The 26,239-nt window shown below is 44.1% G+C and overlaps 1 protein-coding gene across 2 annotated transcripts in view; it reads right to left on the minus strand.

Annotated features, from left to right (window-relative positions):
* CIITA (class II major histocompatibility complex transactivator) overlaps window positions 1–20,458 on the minus strand; it is a 60,907-nt gene extending 40,449 nt beyond the window's left edge. The window contains exon 1 of one of the 2 annotated variants that reach the window (XM_077828609.1): window positions 20,436–20,458. In XM_077828609.1, the coding sequence (XP_077684735.1) occupies window positions 20,436–20,442 (7 nt within the window). In that variant the 5' untranslated portion in view covers window positions 20,443–20,458. Of the gene's footprint in view, window positions 1–19,906; window positions 19,995–20,435 lie in introns of those variants that run through there. The other variant, XM_077828610.1, reaches the window with a different exon arrangement.
* Between the last annotated feature and the right edge of the window lie 5,781 nt (window positions 20,459–26,239).

The raw sequence follows: 26,239 nt of genomic DNA on the forward strand, positions 1-26,239 counted from the left end.
TCAAACTGTGGATTTGTGTCTCCAGAGATAACATGCTTGTTAACAGCAAAAATGTTTTTAAAGAAATAATACTGAGGTGAGAAATAACAGACCTCAACCCTATTGTCCCTCTGCAAATTTGAGTACACAGAGTCAACCCCTTACCTCTTTCTAAAAGTGCAAAGTTTCCAAAAGTTAAATGAATAGCTGATTGTTGGGGCCAGAATAGATCTGGAGAAGGATAAGAAGTCTGGAGCTAAATGAGAAAGGAGGGACAGGCAGTAGAAACAAAAGTGAAACTGTCTGAGCAGCATATTCCAGAAGTCTTGAGGTCTTTCTGAGTGTAGCCTTCATTGATTTGAGATCTACTGTACCATTCTCTCACTAGAAGGCAACACCTATAATGGCAGCAAGCTGTAAAAGAGACCCAGTTTGGGAATAAGAACCATTCAAGAAATATGTGTTTGCTGATGATGTTTTAAAGAAAATCACGCCAGTGAACTGGTGGAAGTCACTTAAGCACTTGGATTCAGAAACAGTTGGAGTGATAATCTCACTTTTACCAGCAGTAGCTTCTTCTGCCAGTGTAGAAAGAATATTTTCTTCCTTTGGGACTAATTCCAAACTGAGAAATCGTTCGGGACCTGAAAAAGCAGGAAAGCTTGTTTTTGTTTTCCAGATTATGAACAAACAGGAAAATGAAGGTGAAGACGACTGAGTTAGCTACAGAAGCCAATATTTTAAGTTTCTCATGTTGATCTGGCTGATATAGTTGATTGATTTTTTTTAATATTTCATTTAACTATTTTAGTTAAAAACAATTTTAATAAAAACAAATCTGATTTAAAAAACTTGAATGTTTTTAGCTAAATTCAAAAATTCATATGCTTGTTTTGTTAAAATATTATATATTTGCTGTTGAAGAAAAAAATCCAGAATACATAATGTTGTTGTTTTAGTTTAAATAAAACAATTCAAATGTCTGTCTGGTGATGTTCTCCTCCTAAGACAGCATGGCAAGAAAATCCTCCAAATATTAATGATTAACCTATTGAATTGGAGATAGTTCACCTCCCATTGACTTCATAAATAGCTGCTTAAATTACCTTTGGTAAATGAAATAACCAATCATTCATTTTCTGATATAGCTGTAAAACTAATCTGAAAAGTTTTCAAAATAAATCACTTAACAATGTATAGTGTGTACCCTCTAAAAATGAAACCTACATCTATCTCTGAGTTGTGAAGAATATGTATTAAGGTTATAACAACCAACAAGAATGCACTTTTATGTAGAAATCCATGATTAAATCGAGTCTGCCTGATGAGTGATTTAAATCACGATTTAAATCAAATTGATTTAAATCAAATCCACCCTGTTTCAGATGAAGATCAAAGGTCTGAGCTGATGTATCTGGGGGTACAGAAAGACACCCTGCCATCCTTCATCAAGGGGAGACAAGTTGCCAGTGGGTTGGGGCTCATGAAAGAAGGGTCTCACCCAGCCTGGTTGAAAAATGCTGTAAGAAGGACTTTGGATAAGCAGTAAGGTTAGGATTTTGTCACGGGTATTTTTAGTAAAAGTCAAGATACAGGCAATAAAAATTCACAGAAGCCCACAACCTGTCCCTAACTTTTATTAAAAATACCCAGGGGGTCCCAGGGAGAGGGAATGAACAGTGGGAGCACTGCCAACGGAGGGGGCATTGCTCCAGCCCCCGGGCTTGTTGCCGGCCGCTGTTCCAGCAGCCCAGGGACTACTGCTCCGGTGGCCCCGGGGCCGACCACCAGTCAGTTGCTGTGGCAGCACTGATGGGACGCTGCTCTGGCAGCCCTAGGGCTGACAGTTACTCCAGCCCTGCCACTGCAGAAGTCATGGAGGTCCCAGAAAGTCACAGACTCCGTGACCTGTGTGACAGAATCGCACCTTTACTTATCAGATCAGAAGGCATTTTGTGAGTTGAGTTCAGACTCTAGAATGTGTGGCAGGATTTATTTTATATGTAGCCCTTTGTTTCCAGTATTTCTGTTTGCCGTCCTATGAATCTGTATTCTTTGTTAAATAAACTTATACTTGCTTTGTCTATAAACAAATCTACATGCTGGGTTAAGTGGAGCAGTGTTCTGAGGTGTAACTAGTAAGCTGTGGTGCACTACTCCTCTGAGAACAGCAGGCCTGGTAATGCTGTATGGGTCCAGTGGCAAAGGGGCTAGACACTGCAGGGGAACACTTAGAGGACTCAGGTTTGGAATGTGTCTATCCCTAACCTGCACGAGGCACAGCAGAGCCTATGTGGGCTGAGGGGAGTGTTTGTGGTGCCTGTGGCTGGGAGAGTCAGGGAGCTGACCCCTGGCAGGTGCAGACAAGGCTCCACTAAAGGTAGGTGGTAGTAAGGTGCCTCTGGGTACCCTTGGAGAGGGTAGAGGGGACTGTGACGTTGCCCTCTGGTGTTATCTGGACCGGCGATTTGCTAGGTTACTCCAATCGTTGACTCTGGGAGCAGCCTTACCCTGCTCTGCCGTGAGAACCCCCCACACCTGGGCTGTTCCCACACAGCCTTTGGCATGTAAGCTCCTCCTTGGACTGTGCAACCAAATGACACTAGCCAATATCTCCGGTCCCAGAGACAACCCTAGCAACCTCCATCTTGAGGTGTCCAGTTATGCCTGCTGGATGCTGCAAGCTTATATAGGTTTATCAATTTAACAAATAAATTGATATGTACTAGGCTTCTTATCCCAGAGTTTCTGACACGCTTCAAACCAAACTCACTGCTTCAGGTAGAATAAGCAAACAGATTTATTAACTACAAAGATACATTTTAAGTGATTATAAGTCAAAGCATAACAAGGTGGGTTTGGTCAAATGAAATAAAAACAAAATGCTTTCTAAGCTGATCTTAACACTTTCAGTGCCCTTACAAACGTAGATGCTTCTCTCCACAGGCTGGCTGGTTGCTCTTCAACCAGGCTCTCCCCTTTGATTAGCACTTCAGTTGCGTGGTGTGGTGTCTGTAGATGTAGGTGGAAGAGAGAAGAAGAGCATGGCAAACGTCTCTTCCTTTTATCATGTCCTTTCCTCCCTTTTGGCTGTGCCCCCGCCCCCCCGCTTCAGAATCAGGTGAGCATTAGTAAGTCTCTCCAAGCAAGGTTGAGCAATTCCCCTTGTGTGGCCTCATGTAGGTGAGTCATTGCATTGTAACTCCCTTGCTAGACAATGGCTGTTGATGGGTTGTTTGACACCCCCACCCAGGTGTTGGTTACTTTCCTTGCTGTTGCCTCTGGGGAGCTAAAATCTGGCTGATTCCCCCAATTTACAACGTTTGGTGACAACCATACTACGCAATTCTCATAACTTCATATGCATTAATGATATACATATATGAATAGAGAAATGACTTTCAGCAGATCATGACCTTTCCCCTGATACCTTACAAGGCATGCTTTATACGTAAGATCATGATACATGAAAATGAGGAATATGGGGGTTATAGCTCGCTCCCCCAAGATATAGAATGTCACAGGGACTATCAGAATCATCTAGTCTGACCTCCTGCATATTGCAGGCTACAGAACCTCACCCACCCACTACCCTGGCTGAGTTACTGAAATCCGCAAATCAAGTTACAGAGAATCCACCCTTTACACTAGTTTAAAGCTTCAAGTGACCCATGCTCCATGCTGCAGGTGAAGGCGAAAAAGCCCCCAGCATCTCTGCCAATCTTACCAGGGGGAAAATTCCTTCCTGATCCCATGTATGGTGATCAGTTAGCCCCTGATCAAATGGGCAAGACACACCAGCCAGACACCTGGGAAAGAATTCTCGATAATAACGCAGAGCCCTCCCCATCTAAGTGTCCCATCACCGGCCACTGGAGATATTTGCTGCTATAAGTTGCAGATTGCTTATGTGCCATTGTGGGCAACACGATCGTATCATCCCCCTATAAACTTATCAAGATCAGCCTTGAAGCCAGTTTTTGCCCCCACTGCTTCCCTTGGAAGGCTGTTCCAGAACTTCACTCCTCTGATAGTTAGAAACCTTTGCCTAATTTCAAGCCTAAACTTGTTGATGGCCAGTTTATAGCCATTTGTTCTTGTGTCCACATTGGCACATAACTTAAATAACTCCTCTCCCTCCCTGGTATTTATCCTTTTGATGCATTTATAGAGAGGAATCATATCTCCCCTCAACCTTCTTTTGTTAGGCTAAACAAGCCAAGCTCTTTTAGTGTCCTCTCATAAGGTAGGCTTTCCATTCCTTGGATCATTCTAATAGCCCTTCTCTGCACCTGTTGCAGTTTGAATTAATCTTTCTTAAACATGGAAGACCAGAATTGCACACAGTATTCTAGCTGAGGTCTCACCAGTGCCTTGTATAATGGTATTTTCACTTCCCTGTCTCTACTAGAAATACCTCACCTGACGCATCCTAGGACTGGATTAGCCTTTTTCACGGCTGCATCACATTAGCAGCTCATAGTCATCCTGTGATCAACCAATACACCCAGGTCTTTCTCTTCCTCTGTCTCTTCCAACTGATAAATCCACAGTTTACAGCAAAAATTCTTGTTGTTAGTCTGTAAGGTCATCCCATTCATAGGCGCCGACACCGTGGGTGCTCCAGTAGCCAGCTCCCCCCGTCCCCAGCTCTTCCCACCTCTCACGGATCAGCTGTTCCACGGCATGCAGGAGGCACTGTGGGAGGGAGAGGGAGGAGCAGGGACAGGGCATGCTCGGGGGAGGAGCGGAACTGGGTGGCAAGAGGCGGGGTGGGGGTGGAGCAGGGGCTGGAAGAGGCGGGGCACAGGATTGGGGGAAGGGGTCGGGGCCTGGGGCACAGCAGTGGATTGAGCACCTCTGGGGCCCAGAGGAAGCCAGTGCCTGTGCTCCCATTTCTATTACTCCAGTTTTCAAGGTCATCCAGATCTTCTTGTATGATATTCCAGTCCTTCTCTGTATTGGCAATACCTCCCAACTTTATCTCATCTGCAAATTTTACTAGCACACTCCCACTTTTTGTGCCAAGGTCATTAATTAAATGTTAAATAAGACTTCCCCAAGATGGATCCCTGAGGAATTCCACTAGTAACTTTACTCCAGTCTTTCAGCATGACCTATTGTAGTCTCCCCTTTAACCAGCTCCTAAACACCTTTCAATTCTCATATTAATCCCCATCTTCTCCAACTGAACTAATAATTTCCCATGTGGAACTGTATCCAATGCCTTACTGAAATCCAAGTAGATTAGATCTACTGCATTTCCTTTGTCTAAAAAATCAGTTATCTTCTCAAAGAAGATCAGGTGGGTCTGGCACAGTATACCTTTTGTGAAACCATGTTGTATTTTATCCCAATTACCATTCACCTCTATGTCCTTAACTATTTTCTCTTTCAAAATTTGTTCCAAGACCTTGCATACAATTGAGGTCAAACTACCAGGCCTGTAGTTTCCTGGATTACTTGCCCCCACCTTTCTTAAAAATAGGTCCTATATTAGCAATTCTACAGTCATAAGGTATGACCCCTGAGTTTACAGATTCACTAAAAATCCTTGCTATTGATCTTGCAATTTCATGTGCCAGTTTCATTGATATTCTTGGATGGAGATTACCCAGGGCCCCCCGATTTAATCCCATTAAGCTTTTTGAGTTTCACTTCCACCTTGGATGTGGTAATGTCTACTTCCATATCCTCATTCTGGTTAGCCACCTTGCCACTACCCCAAGCTCTTCATTAGTCTTATTAGAAACTGAGGCAAAGTATTTGTTAAGGTGTTGGGCCATGCCAACATTAATCTTTAATCTCCACTGCAAAAGACTGCAAAAAAGTAAGTGTAAAGCCTAATGCACTAGTTTTCATTGATTACATGCCTAAAGCTCATGCTTCAGGGCTTCAGACAGTCTCCTGGAAAGGTCAGGAAGGGATTTTACTCCCATCCCCTCAAAAGTATTTTGGGATATTTTTAGTCTCCTTCCTCTGTAGCATCAGTGATGGATAGGGCTGGAGATGGGTAGGAGATGAAATATAACCCAGGAAGGGGTAGACCTAGTGTTGGGTCTCCAACATAAAATTCACAATGTTGCCTGCATATATAATATTGGAATCATCCCTTTAGAGCTACTATTAATTAGTAAAGCCAAGTATTTTCAAGACATAAGTAATAAGGTTATTGATTAACAGATCAGAATACCTGGCTGGTGATAGAACAATAATGCCACAGGTAAAGATGAGTTTATGGAATATGTCCTATCCAAAATGCTGAATATATTTGATTACTTCCAGAAATAAACTGACATGCTAGAAGTCTTATAGATGTTAACATTTAAAATGAATGAACTCTCACTAAACTAAAAGTCTGCAAAAAAGTAAATGTAAAGGCTAGTGCACTAGTTTTCATTGACCGGTTTCAGAGTAGCAGCTGTGTTAGTCTGTATCTGCAAAAGGAAAAAGAGTACTTGTGGCACCTTAGAGACTAACAAATTTATTTGAGCATAAGCTTTTGTGAGCTACAGCTCACTTCATCAGATGCATTCAGTGGAAAATACAGTGGGGAGATTTTATATATAGAGAACATGAAACAATGGGTGTTACCATACACAGTGTAACAAGAGTGATCAGGTAAGGTGAGCTATTACCAGCAGGAGAGAAAAAAAACCTTTTGTAGTGATAATCAAGGTGGGCCATTTCCAGCAGTTGACAAGAACATGTGAGGAACAGTAGGGAGGGAAAATAAACACGGGGAAATAGTTTTACTTTGTGTACACTTTACTTTACTTTACACATCCACTCCCAGTCTTTATTGAAGCCTAATGTAATGGTGTCCAGTTTGCAAATTAATTCCAATTCAGCAGTCTCTCGTTGGAGTCTGTTTTTGAAGTTTTTTTGTTGAAGAATTGCCACTTTTAGGTCTGTAATCGAGTGACCAGAGAGACTGAAGTGTTCTCCGACTGGTTTTTGAATGTTATAATTCTTGACATCTGATTTGTGTCCATTTATTCTTTTATGTAGAGACTGTCTGGTTTGGCCAATGTTCATGGCAGAGGGGCATTGCTGGCACATGATGGTATATATCACATTGGTAGATGTGCAGGTGAATGAGCCTCTGATAGTGTGGCTTATGTGATTAGGCCCTATGATGGTGTCCCCTGAATAGATATGTGGACACAGTTGGCAACGGGCTTTGTTGCAAGGATAGGTTCCTGGGTTAGTGTTTTTGTTCTGTGGTGTGTGGTTGCTGGTGAGTATTTGCTTCAGGTTGGGGGGCTGTCTGTAAGCAAGGACTGGCCTGTCTCCCAAGATCTGTGAGAGTGATGGGTCATCCTTCAGGATAGGTTGTAGATCCTTGATAATGTGCTGGAGAGGTTTTAGTTGGGGGCTGAAGGTGATGGCTAGTGGCGTTCTGTTATTTTCTTTTTTGGGCCTGTCCTGTAGTAGGTAACTTCTGGGTACTCTTCTGGCTCTGTCAATCTGTTTCTTCACTTCAGCAGGTGGGTATTGTAGTTGTAAGAATGCTTGATAGAGATCTTGTAGGGGTTTGTCTCTGTCTGAGGGGTTCGAGCAAATGCCATTGTATTGTAGAGCTTGGCTGTAGACAATGGATCGTGTGGTGTGGTCTGGATGAAAGCTGGAGGCATAGTTTTCATTGAGTTAAAAATCTGAGGTTTAAGTTTGGACAATGATCAATTTTTCTAGATAGTATATTTTCAAAAAGTATGTGATTACCATATGGTCATGCCAGAGAGTTATACTCAAATGGCACTATGGTTTGCCATGTTAATTTCCATATCAAATCATTTTATATTTTTTTCCCCTATCAGCCCAGCAAACTTGCCATGAAATCTGAAAACTAAGCTTTTCTGGTTCATTAATGCGCACCAGTCAAACTCCTGCAGTTAATAATTGTTTATGATGTGCTAGCCAGAATAGAATACTTCATTCCTCCAGAATCAACTGGCAATGCAGTGTTCTCAGAAGAGGTAAATCCACTTTATTAAAAAAAAGCAAGAATGACTCAGAGAACAAATCCAAGAAAACAGATGAGTTGATATTTAATCACTTTTCTGTTCGTACCCACACTAACCTCAAACTTTCCAAAAACCATCCTCTGGTTTACAACTAAGCATATGAAATTTTAGATGAAAGCTTTTTATTTCTTCCTCTCAGCAGCTTCTGTGCAAAAAGACAGGATTATATTGGAAATTGTCAAAACTGGGAGTATTGAGTTGCTATTGCAGATCTGTAACGTGTGTCAACTTCATCCAGTAGGGATAATGAGGAATGTACGTTTCACACTTTCTGATTTTAACAGCAATTCAATATGAGGAAATGTAGGGTGTTTGAGCTATACAGTCATTGCCAGGATGTCTGGGAAGACCTATGACATTAATTAAATAGGCAGGAAAGGCAAGTGACTGTTACTCTCTGCTGTGGTAAGTAGCAAGGAGAGGTCTGTGGTAAGTAGCAAGCAGGGCCTCTCATAAAAGGTGCATTGTGCTGATAAAGATTAGTGATGGAGCAAAACCAGGCAGACAAGTGGTCGGTAACAGCTGCCAGAATAGACCAGTTGCTGAAATGTATTAGCTGTACTAATGTTGAGGGACATTAGGGTGTTAATAGTGCTACCAGGACTTAGAGATATTCTGATCCCAGACTTGGATAGGTATTCACTGGAAGAAGCATCCGTGAAGCAGCAGGGATGACCATGGCTGGAGATGGGACAGGGCTCTGAGGTGACACCGAGCATTCTCTCTCAGGTGCTTGTCTGGCTGGTTCTTGCTCACATGCTCAGAGTCTAACTGATCCCCCATGTGGGATTGGGAAGGAATTTTCCCACAGGTCAGACTGGCAGTGACCTTGGGGGATTTTTGCCTTGCTCCGCAGCCTCTGGGTGCGGGTTACTTGCCAGGATTAGCTGGGTATATCTCACAATCATTCCCCTGCCACGGTGGAGGCCTCGAGCAGTGGGGCACTTAGCAAGAGAGCATTTTAACAGAACTTTCCCAAGCGGATAAGAGTTATCTAAGAGTTCCTTCTGACCTGCAACTCTATGCCCTGGTCTACACTAGGACTTTAGGTCAAATTTAGCAGCGTTAAATCAATGTAAACCTGCACCCGTCCACACGATGAAGCCCTTCTTTTCGATTTAAAGGGCTTTTAAAATCGATTTCCTTACTCCACCCCTGACAAGTGGATTAGCGCTTAAATCGGCCTTGCTGAGTCGAATTTGGGGTACTGTGGACACAATTCGACGGTATTGGCCTCCGGGAGCTATCCCAGAGTGCTCCATTGTGACCGCTCTGGACAGCACTCTCAACCCAGATGCACTGGCCAGGTAGACAGGAAAAGAACCGCGAACTTTTGAATCTCATTTCCTGTTTGGCCAGTGTGGCAAGCTGCAGGTGACCATGCAGAGCTCATCAGCAGAGGTGACCATGATGGAGTCCCAGAATCGCAAAAGAGCTCCAGCATGGACTGAACAGGAGGTACGGGATCTGATTGCTGTATGGGGAGAGGAACCATGCTATCAGAACACCGTTCCAGTTTTCAAAATGCCAAAACTTTTGTCAAAATCTCCCAGGGCATGAAGGACAGAGGCCATAACAGGGACCCAAAGCAGTGCCGCATGAAACTTAAGGAGCTGAGGCAAGCCTACCAGAAAACCAGAGAGGCGAATGGCCGCTCCGGGTCAGAGCCCCAAACATGCCACTTCTATGATGAGCTGCATGCCATTTTAGGGGGTTCAGCCACCACTACCCCACCCGTGTTGTTTGACTCCTTCAATGGAGATGGAGGCAACATGGAAGCAGGTTTTGGGGATGAAGAAGATGATGATAAGGTTGTAGATAGCTCACAGCAAGCAAGTGGAGAAACTGGCTTTCCCGACAGCCAGGAACTGTTTCTCACCCTGGATCTGGAGCCAGTACCCCCTGAACCCACCCAAGGCTGCCTCCTGGACCTGGCAGGCGGAGAAGGGACCTCCGGTGAGTGTACCTTTTAAAATACTATACATGGTTTAAAAGCAAGCATGTGAAAGGATTAATTTGCCCTGGCATTCGCGGCTCTCCTGGGTGTACTCCCAAAGCCTTTGCAAAAGGTTTCTGGGGAGGGCAGCCTTATTGCGTCCTCCATGGTAGGACACTTTACCACTCCAGGCCAGTAGCAAGTACTCAGGAATCATTGTACAACAAAGCATTGCAGTGTATGTTTGCTGGTGTTCAAACTACATCTGTTCTTTATCTCTCTGTGTTATCCTCAGGAGAGTGAGATATAATTCATGGTCACCTGGTTGAAATAGGGTGCTTTTCTTCAGGGGACACTCAGAAGTGCCCGTTCCTGCTGGGCTGTTTGCCTGTGGCTGAACAGAAATGTTCCCCGCTGTTAGCCACGGGGAGGGGGAAGGGTTGAGGGGGTAGCCACGCGGTGAGGGGAGGCAAAATGCGATCTTGTAACGAAAGCACATGTGCTATGTATGTAATGTTAACAGAAAGGTTTACCCTGAAAGAGTGTAGCCATTGTTTTATAAAATGTGTCTTTTTAAATACCGCTGTCCCTTTTTTTTTCTCCATCAGCTGCATGTGTTTCAATGATCACAGGATCGTCTTCCCAGAGGCTAGTGAATATTAGAAAGAAAAAAAAACACACTCATGATGAAATGTTCTCTGAGCTCATGCTGTCCTCCCACACTGACAGAGCACAGATGAATGCGTGGAGGCAAATAATGTCAGAGTGCAGGAAAGCACAAAATGACCAGGAGGAGAGGTGGCGGGCTGAAGAGGGTAAGTGGCGGGCTGAAGACAGGGATGAAGCTCAAATGTGGTGGCAGCGTGATGAGAAGAGGCAGGATTCAATGCTGAGGCTGCTGGAGGATCAAACCAATATGCTCCAGCGCATGGTTGAGCTGCAGGAAAGGCAGCAGGAGCACAGACTGCCACTACAGCCCCTGTGTAACCAACCGCCCTCCTCCCCAAGTTCCATAGCCTCCTCACCCAGATGCCCAAGAACACAGTGGGGGGGCCTCTGGCCAACCAGCGACTCCACCACAGAGGATTGCCCAAAAAACAGAAGGCTGGTATTCAATAATTTTTAAAGTGGTAAACTTTTAAAGTTCTGTGTGGCATTTTCCTTCCCTCCTCCACCACCCCTCCTGGGCTACCTTGGTAGTCATCCCCCTATTTGTGTGATGAATGAATAAAGAATGCATGAATGTGAAGCAACAATGACTTTATTGCCTCTGCAAGCGGTGATCGAAGGCAGGAGGGGAGGATGGTTAGCTTACAGGGAAGTAGAGTGAACCAAGGGGAGGGGGGTTTCATCAAGGAGAAACAAACAGAACTTTCACACCGTAGCCTGTCCAGTCATGAAACTGGTTTTCAAAGCTTCTCTGATGTGTATCGCGCCCTCCTGTGCTCTTCTAACTGTCCTGGTGTCTGGCTGCGCGTAACCAGCAGCCAGGTGATTTGCCTCAACCTCCCACCCCACCATAAACATCTCCCCCTTACTCTCACAGATATTGTGGAGCGCACAGCAAGCAGTAATAACAGTGGGAATATTGGTTTCGCTGAGGTCTAAGCGAGTCAGTAAACTGCACCAGCGCGCCTTTAAACGTCCATATGCACATTCTACCACCATTCTGCACTTGCTCAGCCTGTAGTTGAACAGCTCCTGACTACTGTCCAGGCTGCCTGTGTACAGCTTCATGAGCCATGGCATTAAGGGGTAGGCTGGGTCCCCAAGGATACATATAGGCATTTCAACATCCCCAACAGTTATTTTCTGGTCTGGGAATAAAGTCCCTTCCTGCAGCTTTTGAAACAGACCAGAGTTCTCCTGAAGATGCGAGCGTCATGTACCTTTCCCGGCCATCCCACGTTGATGTTGGTGAAACGTCCCTTGTGATCCACCAGAGCTTGCAGCACTATTGAAAAGTACCCCTTGCAGTTTATGTACTCGCCGGCTTGGTGCTCCGGTGCCAAGATAGGGATATGGGTTCCGTCTATGGCCCCACCACAGTTAGGGAATCCCAGTGCAGCAAAGCCATCCACTATGACCTGCACATTTCCCAGGGTCACTACCCTTGATATCAACAGATCTTTGATTGCATGGGCTACTTGCATCACAGCAGCTCCCACAGTAGATTTGCCCACTCCAAATTGATTCCCAACTGACCGGTAGCTGTCTGGCGTTGCAAGCTTCCACAGGGCGATCGCCACTCACTTCTCAACTGTGAGGGCTGCTCTCATCTTGGTATTCATGTGCCCCAGGGCAGGGGAAAGCAAGTCACAAAGTTCCATGAAAGTGCCCTTATGCATGTGAAAGTTTCGCAGCCACTGGGAATCATCCCAGACCTGCAACACTATGTGGTCCCACCAGTCTGTGCTTGTTTCCCGAGCCCAGAATCGGCGTTCCACCACATGAACCTGCCCCATTAGCACCATGATGCATGCATTGGCAGGGCCCATGCTTTCAGAGAAATCTGTGTCCGTGTCCTGATCACTCACGTGACCGCACTGACGTCGCCTACTCGCCCGGTATCGCTCTGCCAGGTTCTGGTGCTGCATATACTGCTGGATAATGCATGTGGTGTTTAATGTACTCCTAACTGCCAAAGTGAGCTGAGCAGCCTCCATGCTTGCCTTGGTATGGCGTCCACACAGAAAAAAGGCGCGGAACGATTGTCTGCCATTGCTCTGACGGAGGGAGGGGTGACTGACGACATGGTTTACAGGGTTGGCTTACAGGGAATTAAAATCAAGAAAGGGGGTGGCTTTACATCAATGAGTATTTCAGGCAGGACTTCACGAGGGTTCCAATAAGAAATGGTGCACCTAAGTAATTGTTCTTATTGGAACAAGCAGGTTGGTCTGGTCTCTGATTGATACATGGCTAGATTTACCTTGTTGCACCTTCTCTGTGAGTGACTGCAGTGTGACCTAGAGGAATGAGTCCCCTAGACGGGGGAGGGGGAGAAGCAAATGAGTACAAAACAAATCTGGTCTATTTCTTGTTTTGATCCACTCCATCTATCTTTTACATCTTTGGCTGGCAGCAGACGGTGCAGAAGGACTGCATGCCATCCACATCTCATGGCTGCCTGGCAGAAGATGATGCAATAGGACTGCTAGCAATCCGTATCGCCTGCCTGCTCACCATAAGATGGTACAATAGGACTGCCTGCAGGACTAAAGAGAATGACCTGGTCAAGTCACTTCTAATGTAGTCCCTGCACCCATGTCTGCCCAGGCGCTCCTGGCCGACGTGGCCAGGAGCACCTCGGACACGACGATGACGGCTACCAGTCCTATTGTACCGTCTGCTGCCACAAGGCAATGGGTTGCTGCTGCTGTGTAACAATGCAGTACCATGTCTGCCAGTACCCAGGAGACATACGGTGACGGTTACCCGAGTGGGATCCATGCTTGCCATGGTATGGCATCTGCACAGGTAACTCAAGAAAAAAGGCGCGAAACGATTGTCTGCTGCTGCTTTCACGGAGGGAGGGAGGGAACGGGGGCCTGATGATATGTACCCAGAACCACCCGCGACAATGTTTTGGCCCCATCAGGCATTGGGATCTCAACCCAGAATTCCAATGGGCAGCGGAGACTGCGGGAACTGTGGGATAGCTACCCACAATGCAACACTCCGGAAGTCAACGCTTGCCTCAGTACTATGGAAGCACTCTGCCGAGTTAATGCACTTAATGCACTTAGAGCGTTTTCTGTGGAGACACACACACTCGAATATATAAAAACGATTTCTAAAAAAACGACTTCTATAAATTCAACCTATTTTTGTAGTGTAGACATACCCTATGACTCTATCCTGACTCATGCCCCTTGCCTTAATCCCTTTGACCACAATCCCTTCTTGTCCACAATTTAGAACATCTACAGGAGTTATAAAACAATTGTTTGATGAAAGAGAGCAACACTGGACCCCAGTAATGCCACCTGACTGCCCCTTTTGTCTGCTTCTCCCACTGTCTTTGCACTTTCTTCCATGCCATTCTGCACACATGTACTCCGCATCCTGAGCTGAGCAACAAGGCTGCTACCCTCAACCTCATAAAACTTTTCAAAGTCTTCCAGAGTTAGCTACATAAATGATAGCATTTTAAAAAAAGAAACAACAGCTTCTCCACACCAGACTGTGATATGATGGGTTAGGGCACTAGCTTATTGACATTATCGGGTCCTCACCCTGTCTCGTTAGGTCAAGTCTGACACTAGTTGGGGGGCCCCGCAAGAGAACGATTGTGTGTTATCTGTATTGGAAAGTGCCTAGCATCAGTAGAAAAGAATAATACAGCTAATGGATGATTTGTTCAGTTATTCATTCCAAAAAGAGGACCACAGTTTCAGGAATTCAAAAATCTGACCACCATCCTTTTCACTTCACCAATCTGAAATGCCCTCACCCTGCTTTACTACATAGGGCAGGATACAAAACCCACTGATGGCCGCCTTTCCATTGACTTCATTGGGCATTGGATTAAGCATATCATTTCTTTTATAACTGAACCAAGAACTTGTCTGCAGGACCCCTGTTCTGTGGGACATTATGGACAGCACTCCATATACCTTGTCAGGGTGTATGGTAAAGGAAAGGGTTTTAAAAAAAGGGCATTTAGTTTCAAAAAGGAAAATCAGCAAAAAACCACAGGTAAAAGCTTTCCACACCACAAGCAGAGATTATTATTATTATTATTATCTGAAGGTTGGGGCTGGAGTTGGGTTTTGCTGAGTGGATTTATGTGACAGTCTGAAAATGAAAACAGAAGCTGCTAATTAAAGATATTCCCAGAACATCACAGGCCAAGTGTATTTAGAGGAGCAGGCTGGCTTCTCTCCACCTGCTCCCATAGTTTTAGCTAATTTGGGTGCCTAATTCAATCAAGCAGACTCAGAGGGAATTACATGCAGTCACACAAAGCCAGCAGTCACAGAGGTGCTCAGTGTTGGCGCTGTGCCCCCCTGGGGTTTCATGCAACATTTTGCTTTAGTTGATCCAATCCCCATGCCTCAGGGTGCTCATTGCAGACTGCTAAAAGATGCCAATGGTAGTTACACAATGGCTCAAACTGCTACAGCTCACAAGCCTCGGCGAGTGGTCTGGGTGAGGTGGATGGACTGCACATGGCACTTGGAATGCCAAGGGTTAAAGTCCCCTTAGGCAGCCAGAGGAGCACTGTTGCCAGCTAATGTGGTGGTCAGCACTCCTCCTAGAGCCACTTCTGCCGCCTAATTTCCCAGTAGGTGCCTGAGCACAATAAAGCCAGAGTGCAGCATAAACACAGCTGGGAGTTAGTGTGTTGGGAGACCGAGGCAGATGCCCTTCCTTGTGTGCTCCCATAAATTGCAGGAAGTTCAATTATTCAATATTTTAACACTGTCCGAGGCAGACTTACAAAAGGTGTTTTCTGCCGCCTCCTCCCACATAACTGCAGCCAGGGTTTACACACTCAGGGTATGGCTACACTGTGGGCGGGGGGTGGAGGGGCAGGGTAATTTCTGGCTCAGGTAGATGTAGCCGCACGAACTGTCAGCCTACACTGCTATTTTTAGCTCTCTGACTCAATCAAAGTTAGAGAAGGCATGTCTGCCTGAGCCAGGAATTACATCCCTGGCTGCAGTGTAGACATAATCTCAGAAGGAAATCTTTTTAACAACACTGGAGACAAAGGCAGTTTGCACAATTCCTATTTCCTCCCACACAAACCACCTAGGCAACCACAACCGCTGAGCCAAGATTGCCTCCGAGTAGTCAAACAATGGCTAGTAAAAACTGGAAAATTGGCTTATTTCTGATTTAAAAGATTTGCATAACGTTAAATTAAAGAAGCTCAAGGGGATTTGCTTGCTGCTGCAGTGTATCTTACTGCACAGCAGAAAACTTGGGGTCGGGGGGGAGGAAAGCTTGATACTTCATCCTAGTAGCACTAGGATAGCATGGCAGCAAAAAGCCCCCCCCCCCCAAATATGTACTCTGCTTGGGTGATGGTGGGGGGCTCCCCCAGAGCAGAGGATTCAGAGTTAAGATAAAGGGGGAAAGTTAATGTTTGACTGAATCTGCAGACAGTCTGTTTGGGACACTGATTACCATATCATCAATATCAATATCAAGCTTTTTCTAGTCCTCACAGCTTCAAAAAGAGTTCACTCAAAGGAAAGCTGCGATTCTGATCTCTTTGTGCTCCAGAAGCTGGGTCCCTAGGCAGGTACTGTAGGCCCACATCCCCATCTATGACCTAGGGTTTCCTTGCACACAATCCTTCATGCCCTGCCTCCGAACACCAGCTCCATTTGCCTCCCCGTGAGCCCAACTTCATGCCCCCCATCTGTGTCCTGCCCCTCACAATGCTATACCCCCCCAAGAATACACCATTTTAGACCCCTGTTCTGCAACATTTCCCTTCAGTTTCCTGCCTCCCAATACCTGCCCTCAACGTATTGCTCAGTCTCGCACCTGCTGCGGCAAAGCCTCAAGTCAGAATGAGATCGTTTTTATTTTACATATAAGCTTCTTATTTCAATTACAATGAGCAATACTGACAACTGAATAGGCCTGACAGAGTGCTCGGTAACAGCAACCCTACCAGCACCCCAAGAAGAACTGGATAATGATCCTTGCAACTGATTTTAATCATAATGCTAGAGACACATTAACAGGACTAGTGCTAAAAAAAGAGCTATCAGAAAAGGACAATAAAGCCACCTAAAGAACCACTGGCAAGACTGGGGAAAAAAGATAAATTCATTAATTGAACAAGTTAAAAGTTTTAAGAGTCTGAGTGAACCCATTTAACATATTGAGAGACTAATCAAGAAGATTGGACCTTCACAAATTTTAAGGTCAGAAGGAGGCATTATGATGATCTAGTGTTACCTCCTGGATAACACAGACCATTGGAATTTCAACCAGTGCATTGAACCCAATAACTTGGGGCTGAACGATAGCCTATGTTTTAGAAAGACATTCGGTCCTGATTCAAAGACTCCAAGTGATGGAGGATTTACCACGTCCCTTACTAATCTGTCATTTGATGTTAATAAAATGAGAGGGCATGATTACATAGAGGCGACAAGGCAGTGTTCTCTTCCAAAAGTAAGTTGACGCTTCTCCGAAGACCTAGAGTTTGCTTTCCCCATGCACTGCTCTGTGGATGTAAGCAGACTGGAGTCAGTAGGTTAAGGAAAGTGCTTCCATGGCAGATGAGACAAGTTAGTAAAATGAAAGAAAAGGGTGAAGCCATTTTGAGGACAGAGGAAAAGACCTGGACTTTCAGCTGTCACAGACTAGTTTATGAAATGTGATGACCATGTAACAATTCATAGCAAACAAGTACTGATGCAATGAATGAAACACCTCTCCTAGAACTCGAGGTTAATAGCCACTATCCTTCCCTGTGCTTGTTACAGACATGCTGCTGCCTGTCATGAACATCTACGTTAAACAGAAGAGACCTTGCACACCATTTAGAGGATTAGGACTGCTGCCAGCATGAAACTTAAAAAAACCATAGAGACTGCTAATGAGTAATTGTGCTATCTTATGCCATTAATCGGCAAACAAGAACCTTAGGCCCTCCGTGCAGGACAGGATCAAAAAACGGATATGAAAACATGAAAAAAGCAGCAAAGGAAATTGTCTGAAAAAAAGAGACTGGCACAAATTCAAACTAAAACTTGAATTAGTTAGCTATACAGATTAACCCCTTCACTGCTGATACTTTAAGTGTTGCCTTGTCATAAGCCATTAACATTTAGTGGAAGTCAACGCTAAAGCTGGGTAAGCTATTTGTTAACAGTTTATCTAATGCACTGATTTCTTTCTAAACAAATTTTGGGCAATCAGATCATGATTTTTACCTTTGCTATTGAAAACCTAATAGTTTAATATACTTGAGCCACAGATTATTTGCACATTGTTCAGGGAAATTATTAATCATTTGGAATTTGCCATTCAAACTTTGACTGATCACTTCAAATGTATGAATTGTGCTTTTAGCTGATGCTTGCATGAAGGCAAGAAGGCCAATGGCATTTTGGGATGTATAAGTAGGGGCATTGCCAGAAGATCGAGGGACGTGATCGTTCCCCTCTATTCGACATTGGTGAGGCCTCATCTGGAGTACCGTGTTTAGTTTTGGGCCCCACACTACAAGAAGGACGTGGAAATATTGGAAAGAGTCCAGCAGAGGGCAACAAAAATGATGAGGGATCTGGAACACATGACTTATGAGGAGAGGCTGAGGGAACTGGGATTGTTTAGTCTGTGGAAGAGAAGAATGAGGGGGGATTTGATAGCTGCTTTCAACTACCTGAAAGGGGGTTCCAAAGAGGATGGATCTAGATTGTTCTCAGTGGTACCAGATGACAGACCGAGGAGTAATGGTCTCAAGTTGCAGTGGAGGAGGTTTAGGTTGGATGTTAGGAAAAACTTTTTCACTAGGAGGGTGGTGAAGCACTGGAATGCGTTACCTAAGGAGGTGGTGGAATCTCCTTCTTTAGAATTTTTTAAGGTCAGGCTTGACAAAGCCCTGGCTGGGATGATTTAGTTGGGGAGTGGTCCTGCTTTGAGCAGGCGGTTTGACTAGATGACCTCCTGAGGTCCCTTCCAACCCTGCTATTCTATGATTCTATGAAGCAAGCTTTGCTTGTAGAAATGTTTGATACTCAAACAATGCAGGGTGAGAAGGTGATTCAAGTCAAAGCAAGATTCATAGATGTGTGTAGGCACCCCATACACAATACTGACCAGGCTCCAATACAGATGTTAACTGCACTTGCTGATCCTCAGTCTGGCTGCACTGTATCTAGAATGTTTCTGAGCCATCAACACTCACAAGTTATATACTGAACACTTAAGACATCAAGACATCTCTTTCTGTCATCTCCTTTCCGTTGTAGGTCATGTAGGTTTTGAGATGAGATTGCTTAGCTAGCAACCCATAACAAAGGGAGCACTGGAAGGAGGCAGATTGCCATCCCATTCTGATGGCCTGCTGCAACCTATGCATTATTAGATGGCTTTTGTAACTCCAGAGGAAGTGGACTCGGTGTGGCTGAGGTTGAGGACTGCTCTGTATCCTGTCACATTCTCCCTTAGGAGGATGTCCATGGGGATGTAATTTACACTTTATCCTTCTTTAGGAACCTCCATGCAAGGAACTTTGTGCTTTACGACGAGGCTAGTATCACCACCACCAATACTGTGAGGTAGGAATTGCTACTAGCTTCATCTTGGTTAAACTCAGGCACAGACATGAAGTTATTCCTCCCCCCACCCCTGCAATGTGTTACTTAGAGACACTGTGTCATCTGGGAATAGAATTCTGGCTCCTCTACGTTCTTATTGTTCAAAGTTTTCTTGTTGCCAGGAGATTAATACAGCAACACTGTAAAAGTTCATTTAGTAGGTGCAGTAAAAGACACCTTATACCACCGAGAAAGCCCAGCCTCTTGGCAGCAGCCTGCATTGGCCCTTGAAGACAGAACCTGGCAGAATCGCAGTCCTCCAGTCACACCTACTAGAAACACAAGGGTTAATCCCACAAGCCACATCCTTAGAAATTGCCTGTAAAGAAGCCTTCCTGGAACTGCTACTTTTACTTTCAAAATTAATTTTTCCCAAAAATTCTGTAAGATTTCCTAGTACCCTCTTATCCGCACCCCCAAAAATTTACAAGAAACGTTCTAGCAAGTTTTCCATCTGGCAAAAATCACTAACCACAAAGCCGGAGACATGACTAAATCCAGGAGCTCCCCATAGGCAAATGCAGCTTCACCTGCTGTTCTCTACAAACTTTTCAAGCAATATCCACAAGGATACATACAGCGAAGAGTCTAGCCTTTCCGCAAAACCTAGATGCACCACCCTCTGTCAGGGCAACAGCATTGAACTAAGGAGTCAAGGAGAAACTAACCTGCAGAAACTGTCCAGTTCCTGTTTGCTCACTCTGTGCTTCTTTCCCAGGGGCAGAATCCAGAGTTGCTACCATTAGCTGGTGCTTGTGCAGAATGAAAGTAAGTAGAAGAGAAGAATCTTTGTGGGCAAATAAATAATAGCAGAAGGAAGGAGGCTGGAGTTAAACCAGTGTGGGGAATCCCAGAAAGAAAAGCAAGAGGAAGTCCACTTCTAGCACAGATCACAGCATGAAAATCTGTGACCAACACCCGCAATATATTCTCTCCTCCCTTATTCTCTTCCATTCCTCTCCAAAAAAAGAACATGGGATGGGGAAAGCCTGTAACATATCAATCTTACAAACACAGATTATAAGTAGCAGTAGGCAGAAGTGACCCCTAATGGGCCAAATAAACTTTTCTTAACCAGTTTCCGAAGAAGTCAGAGCCCAGTTACAATCCTATTCAATTCAACTCTGTCCCAAAGTTGCATTATTTCAAACAGTGAATCAATAAGAATAAATTAAGCAGCTCGGGGAGCCTCCTTACCTTGCATCTCACCAAATGGTGACAACAACGTCAAACAAAAGTGAAAGTATTTTAAAAACCAGGCGTTCTGCCAGTCTGTTTAGAGTCATTCCCCAGCAAAAGCGTCTCCTGCTAACAGCCCAGAAACATGTACAAGTATTATACCATGTATGAATCATGCATGCTATCTGATAGCTGTAGTATTTAGAATTTGTATTATCTAAACATACACCTGTTGGAATATGATGCAATTACATACAGGGGTATTAAGAGGAAAGAAAACGAAGTAAGAGAGGATACAGCCGTGGGTAGGAGGAAGGGCAGTGTAGATACCAGTCTAATCGGTTATACTGGCTGTAGAATGACCGTGCCTAATAGGGTACAGAATGTGAGTGAGGCCAAACAGCAAAAATTAAGATGTTTGTTCACCAATGCAAGGAGCCTAGGTAACAAAATGGAGGAACTAGAGCTACTGGTGCGGGAAGTGAAACCAGATATTATAGGGATAACAGAAACATGGTGGAATAGTAGTCATGACTGGACTACAGGTATTGAAGGGTATGTGTTGTTTAGGAAAGACAGAAATAAAGGTAAAGGTGGTGGAGCAGCATTGTATATTAATGATGAGGTAGAATGTAAAGAAATAAGAAGCAATGAAATGGATAAGACAGAGTCCGCCTGGGCAAAAATTACATTGGGGAAGAAAACTATTAGAGCCTCCCCTGGGATAGTGCTTGGGGTGTGCTATAGACCGCCGGGAACTAATCTGGATATGGATAGAGCCCTTTTTAATGTTTTTAATAAAGTAAATACTAATGGAAACTGTGTGATCATGGGAGACTTTAACTTCTCAGATATAGACTGGAGGACGAGTGCTAGTAATAATATAGGGCTCAGATTTTCCTAGATGTGTTAGCTGATGGATTTCTTCATCAAGTAGCTGCTGAACAGACTAGAGGGGATGCCATTTTAGATTTGGTTTTGGTGAGTAGTGAGGACCTCATAGAAGAAATGGTTGTAGGGGATAATCTTGGCTCAAGTGATCATGAGCTAATTCAGTTTAAACTGAACGGAAGGATTAACAAAAATAAATCTGCAACTAGGGTTTTTGATTTCAAAAGGGCTGACTTTCAAAAATTAAGGAAATTAGTTAGGGAAGTGGATTGGACTGAAGAATTTATGGATCTAAAGGTAGAGGAGGCCTGGGATTATTTTAAATCAAAGCTGCAGAAGCTATCGGAAGCCTGCATCCCAAGAAAGGGGAAAAAATTCATAGGCAGGAGTTGTAGACCAAGCTGGATGAGCAAGTATCTCAGAGAGGTGATTAAGAAAAAGCAGAAAGCATACAGGGAGTGGAAGAAGGGAGGAATCAGCAAGGAAATCTACCTTATTGAGGTCAGAATATGTAGGAATAAAGTGAGACAGGCTAAAAGTCAAGTAGAGTTGGACCTTGCAAAGGGAATTAAAACCAAAAGTAAAAGGTTCTATAGCCATATAACTAAGAAGAAAACAAAGAAACTAGAAGTGGGACTGCTAAGCCCTGAGGATTGAGTGGAGGTCAAGGATAATCTAGGCATGGCCCAATATCTAAACAAATACTTTGCCTCAGTCTTTAATAAGACTAAAGAGGATCTTAGGGATAATGGTAGCATGACAAATGGGAATGAGAATATGGAGGTAGACATTACCATATTTGAGGTAGAAGCGAAACTCAAACAGCTTAATGGGACTAAATCGGGGGGCCCAGATAATCTTCATCCAAGAATATTAAAGGAATTGGCACATGAAATTGCAAGCCCATTAGCAAGAATTTTTAATGAATCTGAAAACTCAGGGGTTGTACCGTATGATTGGAGAATTGCTAACATAGTTCCTATTTTTAAGAAAGGGAAAAAAAGTGATCTTGGTAATTATAGGCCTGTTAGTTTGACATCTGTAGTATGCAAGGTCTTGGAAAAATTTTTGAAGGAGAAGGTAGTTAAGGACATTGAAGTCATTGGTAAATGGGACAAAATACAACATGGTTTTACAAAAGGTAGATCATGCCAAACCAGCTCGATCTCCTTCTTTGAGAAAGTAACAGATTTTTTAGACAAAGGAAACGCAGTGGATCTAATTTACCTAGATTTCAGTAAGGCATTTGATATTGTGCCACATGGGGAATTATTAGTTAAATTGGATAAGATGGGGATCAATAGGAAAATTGAAAAGTGGATAAGGAATTGGTTAAAGGGGAGACTACAACCGGTCCTACTGAAAGGTGAACTGTCAGGCTGGAGGGAGGTTACCAGTGGAGTTCCTCAAGGATCAGTTTTGGGACCAATCTTATTTAATCTTTTTATTACTGACCTCGGCACAAAAAGTGGGAGTATGCTAATAAAGTTTGCAGATGATACAAAGCTGGGAGGTATTGCCAATTTAGAGAAGGACTGGGATATCCTACAGGAGGATCTGGATGACCTTGTAAACTGGAGTAATAGTAATAGGATGAAATTTAATAGTGAGAAGTGTAATGTCATGCATTTAGGGATTAATAACAAGAATTTTAGTTATAAGCAAGGGACGCATCAATTAGAAATAACGGAGGAGGAGAAGGACCTTGGAGTATTGGTTGATCATAGGATGACTATGAGCTGCCAATGTGATATGGCCGTGAAAAAAGCTAATGCGGTCTTGGGATGCATCAGGAGAGGTATTTCCAGTAGGGATAAGGAGGTTTTAGTACCGTTATACAAGGCACTGGTGAGACCTCACCTGGAATACTGTGTGCAGTTCTGATCTCCCATGTTTAAGAAGGATGATTTCAAACTGGAACAGGTACAGAGAAGGGCTACTAGGATGATCCGAGGAATGGAAAACTTGTCTTATGAAAGGAGACTCAAGGAGCTTGGCTTGTTTAGCCTAACTAAAAGAAGGTTGAGGGGAGATATGATTGCTCTCTATAAATATATCAGAGGGATAAATACCAGAGAGGGAGAGGAATTATTTAAGCTCAGTACCAATGTGGACACAAGAACAAATGGATATAAACTGGCCACCAGGAAATGTAGACTAGAAATTAGACAAAGGTTTCTAACCATCAGAGGAGTGAAGTTTTGGAATAGCCTTCCAAGAGAAGCAGTGGGGGCAAAAGATCTATCTGTCTTTAAGATTAAACTCGATCAGTTTATGGAGGAGATGGTATGATGGGATAACATGGTTTTGGTAATTAAATATTCATGGTAAATAGGCCCAATGGCCTGTGATGGGATATTAGATGGGGTAGGATCTGAGTTACCCAGGAAAGAATTTTCTGTAGTATGTGGCTGATGAATCTTTCCCATATGCTCAGGGTTTAGCTGATCGCCATATTTGGGGTCGGGAAGGAATTTTCCTCCAGGGCAGATTGGAAGAGACCCTGGAGGCTTTTCGCCTTCCTCTGTAGCATGGGGCACGGGTCACTTGCTGGAGGATTCTCTGCTCCTTGAAGTCTTTAAACTACGATTTGAGGACTTCAATAGCACAGATATAGGTGTGAGTTTTTTTGCAGGAGTGGTGGGTGAAATTCTGTGGCCTGCGTTGTGCAGGAGGTCAGACTAGATGATCATAATGGTCCCTTCTGACCTAAATATCTATGAATCTATGAATCTACTTGTATCTACTGGATTTCAGGCTCATCACAGCCACTGGAAGGCAAAAATACACAACAATCAGGTTTGAGGGACACAGTCTTGAAATCTAGTCAGTTTAAAGAGTTAAAGGTGGTTTCAGGACCTACAACAGTCCCATGGTACCTCTGTGGTGCTGCGTGATTTTTGCAATTGTGTTTTCCTATTTCCTTAATTGTTTTGTTTCCTGTTCTGTGTGAAAGACCCACCCAGATGGGAAACTGACAATCCTTAAAAGTACCAGTGCATAATTTTTTTCTCCATCTAATGTTACAATACTAGAATAGAATCTGGAACATGTAAATTTTCAGGGAGTAATGTCATTTTTTAAGATGACTATATTCCTTTATTGATTTGAATGCATGCTCCCAAACTGGCAAGTACAGTAAATTTTAGATTCCCAGGGCAGGCCAACTAGATACATCAGGGAGGAAGACTTACCGCACCACACAGAATATTAAAAGCAGAGAGATGGGGCCAGCCTTGGATTTGCAGCACCAGTTCCCGGGCCCTCAGCATCTCCTTTGCCATCCATGCAGCTGCGGGATCTGACAGCCTTTCCTTCACTTGACCAGTCAGCTACCCCTTTCAGGCACCCAACCCTAGCAGCTCCCCCCCTTGAAACTAAAGCCAACCCAGAGCAGCTTTCAGGGTAACCAGGACTCCTACTTCCGGTGAGTCCCAGCCCCAGGGCAGTTTGGTGAGCCCATATCATATTGCCCTATAACGGTTGTGTCAGCTGCTGTGGACCTCAACCAGATGCCTAGAAGTATCTCCCACTTTCCAATCAAACTAAGCCTTTTTTTCCGGCTCTCTGAGCACAGATGTGTTAGACACAGATGTAACAGGATGATCTGCCCCTTTAAGGGCCTGGGGCAGCCATGTTTGAGTGTCAGACTTGCCCCTTCTCATCAGGGTGTTTTCTATACAGGACTGAGAAACTGCAGTTGTAGAGAAGCCACAGGAAGCAAGTGGACTCCTGCAGAAGTCCCTGGAGCAGAGGGAAAGGCTGCTGGGGGTCCCTGCAGCCTACTTTGGTTGCCAGTTTTGTATTCGAATTAATAAACCAGGCCCTTAGACAAGGGCTTGAAAAACTCTGGGCACAGTGTGACAAGCTAGGGATAGGGGACAGGCCAGCAGCTTCCTACATGCTTCTGCTCTACCAGCTTTGGAAGGAGATAAACATCCCAGTGCAACCATACCCTGCTGCTACAACTTCCCCAAATACAGCTATTTTCATATTTTATAGCTATGCCTTTGTGGATGGGAGATAAAGAGAGAAGTCCCTTACACAGGAAGCCACAGAAAAGAGAACTGCTGGGCAGACACTAGAAATTGAGAGAAAAACATTATTACAAGGGCTAACTGAGAACAAAAGCGCATAATAATCAAACAGCGTGGCAATGAACTGCTCAAGCTAATGGTAATTGATTGCTGTTTGTAAGCCCTATGCCCTATTTTGATACAAAGCAGTATGCACTCAGAAATGCAGAAGGGAGTTGCTGAGATCAGATTAATGGTCTACCAGTCTGGGGATGGTTTTATGATTAAGGCACTGAACTGGTAATCAGGAGATTGTGACAGAGCTGGGAACTAAATTCCAAACTTCCGAAGTCACCGTAGACAAGTTGCTCATCATCTGTGCCTCAATTCTTCCATTTGTAAAATGGGGATAATGCAACCATACCTCACAGATGTAGAAGAGGATAAATCTGTTAGCACTAGAGGCGCTTGGATTCAATGGTGATGGGTATTCCCAAGATCTAGAAAGATCCTATGTCCAACAGTGGCCAGCACCAGGCACTTCAGAGGAAGGAGTCAGACCTCCATAGTGGTCAGTTACATGATGACATGTCCATGGGGAAGTCTGTTCCACAAACAGTGTTTGTGCGGGGCAGGGGGGCAAGGGTTGACTTACATCCTGAAAAAGAAAGGGTGCTCCCCCTTATAAGTTTATCCTGACAAGTGTAAATGCAGATATTTTTCTCCTTAAGAAATTATCTTTTCTTTAAATCCTACTAAGCTCTTTCCCCTAATGTCTGGTCAGTGAATTCCACAGGGTAACTTATATTAAAAAAAATTCCTTTTATCACTCTGAAATTTGTTACCTTTCCGTTTCAATAAGTGTCCCCTTTTACTTTCATTATGAAATAAACAGGGAATGCTCAATAGAAGAAT

The sequence above is a fragment of the Eretmochelys imbricata genome, chromosome 10 (genome assembly GCF_965152235.1).
Source record: "Eretmochelys imbricata isolate rEreImb1 chromosome 10, rEreImb1.hap1, whole genome shotgun sequence".
NCBI lineage: Eukaryota > Metazoa > Chordata > Testudines > Cheloniidae > Eretmochelys > Eretmochelys imbricata.